The sequence below is a fragment of the Oryza glaberrima genome, chromosome 3, assembly GCF_000147395.1.
Source record: "Oryza glaberrima chromosome 3, OglaRS2, whole genome shotgun sequence".
Taxonomy (NCBI): Eukaryota; Viridiplantae; Streptophyta; class Magnoliopsida; order Poales; family Poaceae; genus Oryza; species Oryza glaberrima.
This window is the reverse complement of record NC_068328.1, coordinates 16,368,918-16,380,032: the sequence shown is the minus strand read 5'-3', so window position 1 is coordinate 16,380,032 and position 11,115 is coordinate 16,368,918. Positions and strand designations below refer to the sequence as shown.

At 45.2% G+C, this 11,115-nt stretch overlaps 2 protein-coding genes across 2 annotated transcripts; both read left to right on the top strand.

Moving 5' to 3' along the window:
- The first annotated feature begins 1,446 nt into the window (after positions 1 to 1,446).
- Positions 1,447 to 3,048, top strand: LOC127765056 (uncharacterized). The gene has a single exon (XM_052289856.1). The coding sequence runs from the start codon at positions 1,652 to 1,654 to the stop codon at positions 2,621 to 2,623; it is 972 nt and encodes a 323-aa protein (XP_052145816.1). The 5' UTR covers positions 1,447 to 1,651; the 3' UTR covers positions 2,624 to 3,048.
- Positions 3,049 to 7,535: 4,487 nt separating this feature from the next.
- On the top strand, positions 7,536 to 10,873 carry LOC127765376 (zinc transporter 2). Its single transcript, XM_052290261.1, has 4 exons — positions 7,536 to 8,078; positions 8,724 to 8,782; positions 8,899 to 9,028; positions 10,196 to 10,873. Exons 1-4 carry the CDS (start codon positions 7,586 to 7,588, stop codon positions 10,588 to 10,590), a joined length of 1,077 nt encoding a protein of 358 aa, XP_052146221.1. The 5' UTR covers positions 7,536 to 7,585; the 3' UTR covers positions 10,591 to 10,873.
- Positions 10,874 to 11,115: the final 242 nt, after the last annotated feature.

Below are 11,115 nucleotides of genomic sequence, written 5' to 3'. Positions count from 1 at the left end.
CTTCGAGGAATCCTGATATTCGAAGAAGGCGCTTTTTTAGGTGCCCTAACTATGACCGTGAGGTATTTTATTATCTGCATATGCTTATTCATTCCGTATGGGCAATCGTTTTATTCTTCGTAACACTACTCTATTCGGCAGACCCGCACTACGGCTTGCGCATACATCGAGTGGGTCGATACAAAAAATCCCGTTCTCGACCTAACCACTTGTTTACAAGAAGGTCGTTGGTATTTCGCATCCGAAAGTACTGAGCAATACTTGCATAGAAAAGCGGCTTACGAACGACAATGTCATGAACAACAGTGCGACTGGCGGGTGCTAACTACGGCACTCCCTCCACGGGAAGCCCGTCCAAGATGCAGGTGTGGTAATCGTTGTCAGGTTCTTCGTTCCATAAAGCCTACAACATTGGGTCGAAGGTTCTTTGTTTGTCCAAATATTCTTGTCGACGATTTCATGGTAAGAATATTTTGATTACATGAATCCTTATTTTCTCACAACATTTACTAACTTTGCTCGCTTCACATCTATTCTTTCCTCCCAGGAACCACCAAGGAGATGTCAATACAGAGAATGGATAGACACCAGAAGGGTTCTAACTCCACCTAGCCGTGTTGTGCAGCTTGAACTACCAGAGCAATATAGGGTTACTAAAGCGCGGTTTGAGAGAGGAGAGGGATCCGGGTTAGCTATTATCGGACAACTTGGCATATTGAAATTTCTACTGTCATGCTTCCTTGTCCCATTACTACATCGTCGTTGTGTTCAACTATTGCACTACCTCCCTCCTAGTTCAAATCTAATATCATCTATGTAACCGCAATGGAAATAGTTGTATCATGTTCAAATTGTACTACTATTTCTTCACGTTACATAATTCTCATTGTTTAAGTCCATATAATGTTTCTACGACCGAGACTGCGATAGGTCTATATCAATTCTTCGAGTACTAATACGTCGAATAAGTTACAAAATAATACCTTACTTAACATAATTGCGAAACAACCAACTTCAATACATTTTTTATAACAATATTAACAAGTTTTACCAATAAATACTTATTTAATTATTATTAACATAACATAGAAAAATCATTTGGCGATACTTTTTGCATCTGGGTCCCTTGCCGCCCTAGGGGCCCAAATACAAAAAGTACGAACCCCAAGCTCTTTTGGCCGACAAGGGGCGGCAAGGGGCTAAATGCAATTTTGGCCAACGGCGGCAGACGGCGCGGTCGACCCGCCGTCTGCCACGTCAGCTTGCCGCCCACCACTGGGGCGGCAGGATCTATTTTTTAATTTATTTGGCCGATAGATTATTTCTGTAAAAATTTAAAAAAAATCTAAAAATGAAAAAAATTCCTACGAATCCAATGCGGAGTCCGACTACGTTTCGAATACGGAGACCGTATCGACAGTAAATCAAATACGGATACCTATCGATTCCGTATTCTCCTCTGTTCCGCTCTCTCTTCCCCAATCCGATTAGGGTTTTACGCTTCCCCGTCTCCGCCTCCACCTCGAATCCTTCTCTCTCGCCGTCTCCGTCTCCGCCTCGAATCCTTCCCTCTCCCCGCCTCCGATCAAGCTTCTCCGGCTTCCGATTCTCCCTGACGCCGCTCCCTTCACCACTCTTCACGCCCGCTGTCATGGCGTACAGGGCGCCGGCTCTCCGGCCGCAGCTCGCGGCGTCTCCGGCGAGCCGAGTTCCGCTATCTGATTCTCGTCGGCCGCCGGTATATTCCGGAAGTAACGGCTTCTGGAGCGGCAGAGGCAGATCGGGTCGCGCTTCGACCAGCTCGAGTTGGGTTGAGGACAAGGTACTCCGACGACGAGGTTTGGATGGTGACCAAACTTCAGTCCGCGCTTTCTCGAGCCCAAGAGAAGGGGCGAATTGGATGGGCAGTAGTCCCGCTTCCTCTAGCAGCAGCAGCAGTAGCCACGCTTCCTCCTCGAGCGAAAGTTGGATTAGAGATAAGCTGTCCGGTGTCCGTCCGTCATCGCTCGCCGGGCGGGCACCGGCCACCGGCACCAAGAGGCAGTGCAGCAGTCCTCCGCCATCAGCTGATCGGTCAGAGAAGAAGGCGAAAGAGGATCTGGCGATGGAGGAGCCTCCGGAGGCTCTGGCGATGGAGGAGCCTCCGGAGGCTCTGGCAATGGAGGAGCAGCAGGATGCACTTGCAACTAAGGAGCAAGCTCTGGCGATGGAGGAGGAGCAGGGTGCCCCTGCAACTAAGGGGGAGCAGGAGGTGTTGCCCGAGATGGAGGAGGAGCAACTGGTGATGGAGGAGGAGCAGGAGTCGTTGGCGATGGATAAGATGGAGTCGGGGATGGAGGAGCAGCCAGGGATAGAGGAGGAGGTGTTGCCGGAGATGGAGGAGCAACTGATGATAGAGGAGGAGCAGGAGTTGTCGGCGATGGATAAGATGGAGTCGGGGATGGAGGAGCAGCCTGGGATAGAGGAGGAGCAACCGGCGACGGAGGAGGTGCCGGCGATGGAGACACCAGTGCTGGAGAAGGAATCTGTGCCGTACTTTGCTGGGCCGTCGTTCAACTTCGCACCACATCCGAGCAAACTCCCTTTTCCATCTTTACTTATTCACTTAATTCATTCTCACTGATCCCTTTCTTACATTGTGTTTTATGATGCGAATTCCTTACTGTTTTTTTACCTAAGTGTCTTTATTCTATTTTCCTTAACAGGACGAACGTGGAGAGGTGAGGACAAGATGAATGTTGATTCGATGCACTGTCGGCGGTCAGCTTACCCAGCAGTCACTGCCTCAGCTCAGCCGGCCAGGCCACTGCCTTCATGAGACATGCTCCAACTACAACATGTAGTTATTTGTTTTCTTCCCCTCTCCCTATCAGGCTTCAGGGCTTGATCAGTTACTTTTTTTTTCTTCTTCCTCCCTCCCTATTAGGCTTGATGTCAATACGTTTTGTAACTTGCTCAATCTTAACTAAATGGATGCAATCGTTGCCCCTAAGATTATGTAAATGGCTCAATCTTAATGGAATAAATAAATGGCAATCTTTACCCTCCCTTGTAAATTTGCGGCTGTGTGTTGTGTCTGTGCGTTCTCCATATGAGAGGAAATGCTTGGGGATAATGGTCTTTGCAGTAGAAAGAGTTAGAGGGAATAAGCTGTTCTGGGCTTGAAAAACCAGCTGCTATGCCTTCATCTACATCCTCCTAATTTAGGTAATATATCATATTTTACTGACATCGTTTCCATTTAATATAATGCTGATCATGTCCCGTGGATATTTCTCTAAGTTAAAAGAGTTTCTATGCACGATAAGGTTGTTTTTGTATGGCTGCAGTTGGGCGCCGATGATGCGCTCCCTAGTGCGAATACTCATCTGGATCTGGTCTCCTCCCATCTCCGCGATGATGGCAACTGGCTCACTGTGATGTCCTCTTTATGCCATCCCAGCAGGGGTTGGTGCCTCCGGGCTATCTTTGGGTCGCATGCTTTTGCCATTGACACCACCGCGGACGCAGACATTTTGACATTGGATTTGGCTGGTATTGTTGCCTTGACCTTTTGTTTTTGCTAATTTTCGATGTTGCGTGATATATATGTGCTCGATGAAATGGGGCCCGCATGCAATACTTGTTCTTATTTCAGTAGATGGTTATACCATTTGCAGTGTATTTTCACCCTAAGTACTACTATTTGGTTACAACATCGTGTTTCTGTTCATGTGAAGTGAGCCAGAGGGTTATAACATCAGCTTTAATTCACTTTTTTATTTTGCTTTAATAGCTACGATTGGGTCTGAAACTTAATTGTTGAGATATATGTGCAGCTCCATTTTGCACTAGTAATAATAGTTTGTTAGGATGGTCTGTCGTAACAATTTACTGTTACTTCTGTGACATTTGTTCAATCAAAATTTGATGCATTTGTGATATTTGTTGTTTGGGACTGAAAGAAACTACTTCTTGCCCTAGAGCAAAAGGTAATAATGTAAAGCACTGTGGCACTGTAAGTTTATAACCATAGCAGAAAGTGCAAAATGCATGACTCAGTTAGGAGAAAACAGGAACAGGCTGAGAAGAAGATGTGTAATACCCAGGAACTTTCAGCAGCAAAATATAATTCAGTAACTATGCAAAATCACTACTTGGACCTAATGGGCTATTAATGTGAAATTGAATTTTCAGGTTATAGATGGTGTAGTGAGGTTAAATATATAGGGTCTGATAAGGTGCAAACACTGCTAGTGCTGGCCTTGAGGTTGGAGGATTAGTAAGATTCTGCTTCTCTCTGTTTTTTTGGGCACACACAGGAGAGCTGCGCATCATCATGGATCGAGCCAGGAATTCTGCAAGGTTAGGGCTTGTTTCCTATAGCTAGGGTCGCGGTGCCATAGATCTTTGTTTAATCTGAAAGATATTGCTCTTGTTTGGCTCTGTATGTGATGTAGCTATTGGTCTACGTTTCGTATTAGATCTTGGATCGTTTTGATTTTGTTCTTCCACTGCATGTTTGTTCAAAAATCTGAAACCCCTCTTCTTTGCGGGTCTTTTGTTGAACCTAGGCGTTGGCGTTTCAGTATTGGTTGCTGTGCTCTTCTAAAGAAAATGGCAAACATTTGAGGCCAAGGCAATTTGGGCGTCTCCTTTGTGCATGCATGAGCTTTGCTTGTGCTGCCATGCAGGTGAGGGAGATGAACTTCCGGAATGAAATTCCCACACATGAGGGCTCTGAGACAATTTTGTGATGTTGATTTCATTTATACCGAGAGTAACGTGCAAACCAGTGGTAAGTATGCAATATTTTAACTAATCAATTCTTTCTAATTCAAGTATCAATTCAATTAATATTTTTCTGTCGACTTTGTGTGGATTGAGTAGTTATCTGTTGACTCTCCTGTCTGTGAAGTAGGATCAGTTACTCCTCTCAAATAATCACCATGATTCTGTTCTGCTATGCACTTCTCTGTCTCAGCTGTCCTGATTAATAGTACTTCACTAACATTCTTGTCTTGTACTCGCCATGGCACCCCTGTGCCCTGGTTCATAATGTTCAATCTACCCTTTAAAATAAACGGTCGAGATTCATTCTACTTGTAGTAGAATACTGCAAGTAGAATGCACCAGAGCGTACCCCTCAATATAATTGTTAAATCTCTGCAGTAAATTAATAAAGCTGATAAATGAAGCCAGGTTGGAATATGACTGTTCAATATGATTGTTACTTTGGTGGCTGGAATTAATTTCCAAAGTCTGTATCCATTTTATATTTTCTCTGCGCTACAATGTGATATTGGATTTGGTATACCCAAGGTCTTCACTGTTCCGGCAGCTAACTAATTGGAGGCATCAAAATTTCAAACCACATACATCCCTATCTTTTTTCTTTTGTTTCTTAACTGTACTGGCGCACTGAATTTTGGGGTACTGATTTGGTGTGCTTTTGTTTGATATTGGTTACCTTCTTCTCTTGGGAGAAATGTTTAGTCTCTGCTCCCTTGCTACACTTGCAACCAAGTTTGTCTTCTGAGAAGTTAAATAGCCTCCATGCATATGGCAGTTTGCTACTTGCTGGTCTTTGAGATTGTTTGCTTGTCAATTTTGTTGGGTATGTGCAATTAGGAAAATAGTTTCTGATGGAGCACCACTAATTTTGTTTAATTTCCAGTTCGGCTAGAGTTGGAACAGATCGTGGATTCGTGGTGATGATTCTATTCAGCAAAATGAGGTCAATGACAAATATGAAAGTGATACTCAGCAAATTCTGATTCTTTCACCTGACCAATAGTCAGCCCCATCCTCTTAAAGTTCAGATACTGCTGATCATGTTGTAGTGGATATCTATAGACATATAAGATTCTATAGATTTTAGGAGGGGCATCTCAGATGCTACAAGTGTAACAGCACCAAGTCATGGTTGTTGGTTGTTCATCTGACCTCATTGTTGCTTGTTGGTTGCTGGACGTACAGGGGGCGAACCATCAGCACCTAGTTCTTAGCCAGGAAAGGGTCAAGCTGGGCGATTGTAAGAAAGCGTTGGGCCGGCCGACGACGTAGCTGCCGGCGGCCGGCGACTGTGCTGGGGACGGCACCGCCGAGCCAATGGCCGCGGACGCCGTCGTTCATTGCTGCCTACCGTGGATTTGTGGTTCTAATTTTCATTCTTTGGATGTCATGACAAGTCACCGGGCAATCTACTCGTCCAAAAATATAAGTATTTTTAAATCTTGATACAGTCTTCGAGATGCTACTTTGACTAGCAATATTTATAAAAGTAAGATGTTTTAAATAAAAAGAGTTGCATATTATGATAGTTTATTTAATAATAAATCTAGTAACACCAATTTTACATGATTGATCTTTTTTTTTATTAATAGTCAAAGTTAAAAATGTTTGACTTGTCACTATGCTAAAAATGTTTATATTTTGGAACGGAGGGAGTAGATTTGCAGCAATCCGTTGTCAGATCATTCATATGTCTGTTCATGTAGAGCTCGGTGGATTTTGAGGCTGAAAATGGACCTTCTAGCCTTTGCAGTTCCTATATTGGTATCTTCGACCGTTACAATGTGCTTGCTTTAACTTGGGTGCTTCACATATTATCGCATCTTCATTTTTTCTTTTCATGTGCCTTTCAGACCTGATGCTTGGCTCTGTTTACATTAGTGGTCAGTATTGTTTGATAGGGAGTAGCTATACAACACTCAACAGTTTTTATAAAAAACTTTCAAATATAGTGTAATTATATTATAACTATTATGTAACTACTATGTAATTATTATGTAACTCGCACAAAAGTGCAATAGAGCAACTGGTTAATGGAGGTTAACTAGCAAAACCGTTGACTTAGTCTATAGCATTCGTTGTTTTTTTTTTATTTTTTGGAACTGGTAAATTCCTGAAATTTGGATCGAACGGTGGTGAGGGCACGATGATTGCGCAGCGTACAAGTCAAGGCCAAGTCGTCGGGAACGTGGACATTCCGTAACGGACTTTCCAAACGCCGTCGCTGTCGTACTACTCCCTCCCGCTTCTCACGCCGTCAGCGCTCGTACAACCCGACCAGTAGTACTACTACTAGTACAACCTCGCCTACCCGCTGCAACCATACCCCACCCGACATGGACCCACCTGTATGCCAGAGTAGACGACGTGGCACGAGTAATCTTAACCCCGCGAGCCAACCCGCAGTACAAAGTACATAAACGAAGAGGCCAACTATCATTTTACTATCTAAATTCATTTTAAATGCAGTCGTGTGTTCCTATATCTAACATTTGACTATCTTAAAAAAGTTTATAAGAAAAATAAAAAATAGTCACACATAAAGCAATATTCATATTTTATCATCTAATAACAATAAAAATATTAATTATAAAAGTTTTTCAAATAAGATGGATAATCAAACGTTGGATATAAACTGTGTCTTTCTAGGATGGAGACTGTGTCTTTCTAGGATGGAGGTAGTAATTATCAGTGACAGGTGGGCCCCCCACGTCAATCTTCTCCCGCCTTCCGTATAAAAACGGCCTCACCCGAATCGCGTTTCCCCACCATTCGGCGCACCGGTCATCGGTCGAACACCACACCTGCGTCCATGGCGGGAGGCAGGGGAGCCCGCGCCAGCCTCCACCTCCACCTCGCCTGGCTCTGCGCCTTCGCGACCACCGCGTGGGCGCATGGCGGCGGCGGCGGCGGGGGCGATTCTGACGCCGACGCCGACGGCGGCGGCGAGGGGAAGCCGGACCTGCGGGCGCGGGGGCTGGTGGCGGCGAAGCTGTGGTGCTTGGCGGTGGTGTTCGCCGGGACGCTGGCCGGCGGCGTGTCCCCCTACTTCATGCGGTGGAACGATGCGTTCCTGGCGCTGGGCACGCAGTTCGCGGGGGGAGTCTTCCTCGGCACCGCCATGATGCACTTCCTCGCCGACGCCAACGAGACGTTCGCCGACCTCCTCCCCGGCACCGCCTACCCCTTCGCGTTCATGCTCGCCTGCGCCGGCTACGTCCTCACCATGCTCGCCGACTGCGCCATCTCCTTCGTCGTCGCCCGCGGCGGCGGTCGGACCGAACCCGCCGCCGCCGCCGGTGCAGGTGAGCAGCCTACTAGGGTTTTCACGTGCTTGTCCGACTCTGTTTTTTTCACAGTAGAGATATCGTGAGCTCGCGGTGGAAAGGTGGCGGATGGCCGTTGGATTAGATGCGACTTTTTCCTTTATTGCTGCGTTAGTATATAATACCACACCGATTGATTGGTTGCTATTATTGGTTGGACTGGTCAGCGAAATGGGCCAAATTTACTCCTCTTGTTTTACAGTTTTACTACTACCTGATCAAAATCTTGTGAGTTTGTGTGACCTACCCTACCCTGATGCTTTCAGCGAGATAGGAACTGATTTGTTTGGTTGTTCATCTTTTTGTTGGTGTGGCTTGTACTCTACTCCGTTTGCAAATCAGTTAGCAGATCAATTCAATTGTGGTGCTTAGTTAGTTACTTTATATTTTTTTGTGTTTGTCTGAATCGATAGGAACACCTTGGTGCTACTACCATTTTCCTATGATCTTATCTGAATGAAAGCATATATAGTAGGTGGTGGTTATTGCCTGTACTGCATAGTTCCTCTTAATTACTGTCCTACTCATAAGTTATTTTGTTTAGCCTGCTGCTCAAATGGCCAAAAGAGAAGTATTTTTGCTGCTCGCATTATCTAATTAAGCATTGGATTATCTGCCTGTCAGGGCTGGAGGAGGGTAAGCTGAGCAGCACAAATGGCAACGCCTCTGACCCACCAGCAGCTGTAAGCACCTTTCCTTATGAACTCGAGTAATTTATACTGCGCAGCAACAGCGCAGGTTGTTGCGTTTGGTTTCCAAATGGAAGAAGGCTGTGAAGTCTCAACTTGTGTTTGTGCAGGATGCGGCGGCGCAAGACCACTCCGTGGCGTCGATGCTGCGGAACGCGAGCACGCTCGGCGACAGCCTGCTGCTCATCGCCGCGCTCTGCTTCCACTCCGTCTTCGAGGGCATCGCCATCGGAGTCGCCGGTAAGATTATTATTATTTTTTGACATAGACACGCATGGATATACTCCCTCCGTCTCTAAATATTTAACGCCGTTGATTCTTTTAAACATGTTTGACGTTCGTCTTATTAAAAACTTTTTGTGAAATATGTAAAACTATATGTATACATAAAAATATATTTAACAATGAATCAAATGATACGAAAAAAATTAAAAATTACTTAAATTTTCTGAATAAGATGAACGGTCAAACATGTTTAAAAAAGTCAACGGCGTCAAATATTTAGAAACGGAGAGAGTATATATATATAGAGAGACCTTGTGACCTTGTCCGTTATTCTCTTGTCCGGTTGTCCCTGCCTGCTCGACTTAATTAACACTCGCTTTCAGCTTGGAATTTAAATGGCCCGTACATATGTCTTCATGTGACTTCTTATATGAAGACCGAGTTCATATGGTTAATAGTTAATGGTAGTTCAGGTGTCTATAGGAGTAGGTGAATCTGTCCTTTTTTAAAATTATAAGTGAACAGATGATCACGTATAAACACGACATATGGAAGTATTGACGGGCAGAGCTTTTGCGTGTTCATGAAAAAAAAAATGCTTGAAAGTATCATTTAAGCCCGGGGTTCGTTCCTAGCTTGTTTCTTGTGAAAGTCTGATAGATCGATGCCGCTGCTAACTGATTAGGACAAATTGGAATCGTGCGTTGTTTTCTCGGTCAAAATTGCATAAGTGCTTCACTATTTTCTCATAGCGAAAGCTCCGTGCGCATGTTGAAGATAGCCAGAATAAATGAAAAAAGTCCTAGGACTCGGCTTATATTCAAAGCCAAACATAGGCAGAATAATCACCCCGAACCCTTCATTTTTATTTTATTTTTATTTTATCTTGGGTTCACGTCTTATCGCCGTTTATCGCAATCAATGTTTCTGTTCACTCATTGTCACGCATACTTTTACTCGTTCCAGTCTAGTAGAATAGATGCTCTGACCTGAATTTCCCTTTCATCAACATCCATTTCGACAACATTTTAGTTTGCATCGATCTCAGCAAGCTTTACCAAATCATGAATTCATGGATCACCGTAGTCCATTTAAAGATGGATGCAGATTGACTGACAGTAGCTGTTTGAGTTTCGACTGCTGGAAAATCAGAATCAGCTACTCACAACAACTAGCGTGCAGAGACGAAGGCTGACGCATGGAAGGCGCTGTGGACGATCAGCCTGCACAAGATCTTCGCGGCGATCGCCATGGGCATCGCGCTGCTCCGGATGCTGCCGGACCGACCGTTCCTCTCCTGCTTCGGCTACGCCTTCGCCTTCGCCGTCTCCAGCCCCGTCGGCGTCGGCATCGGCATCGTCATCGACGCCACCACGCAGGGCCGGGTGGCCGACTGGATCTTCGCCGTCTCCATGGGCCTCGCCACCGGCATCTTCATCTACGTCTCCATCAACCACCTCCTCTCCAAGGGCTACACCCCGCTGAGGCCCGTCGCCGCCGACACGCCGGCGGGGAGGCTGCTCGCCGTCGTCCTCGGCGTCGCCGTCATCGCCGTCGTCATGATCTGGGACACCTGATGCCGCTCATGATTTCGGACGTTTGTTGGTTCTTGCAGGAATGTGTGTGTGTAGTAAGTTCGTCGTGAAATTAGCATGTGTAAAGTTTGTGCCACTCCAACCAAAGTTTCAGGATTATTTATAGCTTTGAATATATCATCAACGCTGGGGCACCATTTTTTTTGTTTCCATGGATTTTGGGGGTAAGAAATTGACCAAAATTTAAGTTCGAATGCAGATTGTCAAACACTTGAGAGCCACACATGAGAAGAAAATCGAATGCAAATATGTCAAACTTTCCCCTTTGCTGAGCTGATAGTACTGTGTTAAAACTACGAAATCGATCTGGCCAAGCTAAGAAACCTGTTTGCTCGCCTTTGGCGGTTGGCCCAGTCAGCTCGAGTCGGCCCAAGTACCAGGCAAGGCTCTTTTGCTGCCTAAAAAGCCGGGAAAAAAAATCAAACAAGCTTGAGAAAAGTTGGAAAAATATATATTTTTTTTAAAAAAAACAGCCCGAAGAAGTGCCAGGCTTGCCAAGCTTGGGCC

What these genes read in the sequence shown, in the direction of transcription:
- LOC127765056 (XM_052289856.1), top strand. Translation starts at nt 1,652, where the DNA reads ATGGCGTACAGGGCGCCGGCTCTCCGGCCGCAGCTCGCGGCGTCTCCG.
- LOC127765376 (XM_052290261.1), top strand. Translation starts at nt 7,586, where the DNA reads ATGGCGGGAGGCAGGGGAGCCCGCGCCAGCCTCCACCTCCACCTCGCC. An exon ending in CGCCGCCGCCGCCGGTGCAG is followed by an intron (nt 8,079 to 8,723) that starts GTGAGCAGCCTA and finishes TCTGCCTGTCAG; the next exon opens with GGCTGGAGGAGGGTAAGCTG. An exon ending in CATCGCCATCGGAGTCGCCG is followed by an intron (nt 9,029 to 10,195) that starts GTAAGATTATTA and finishes ACTAGCGTGCAG; the next exon opens with AGACGAAGGCTGACGCATGG.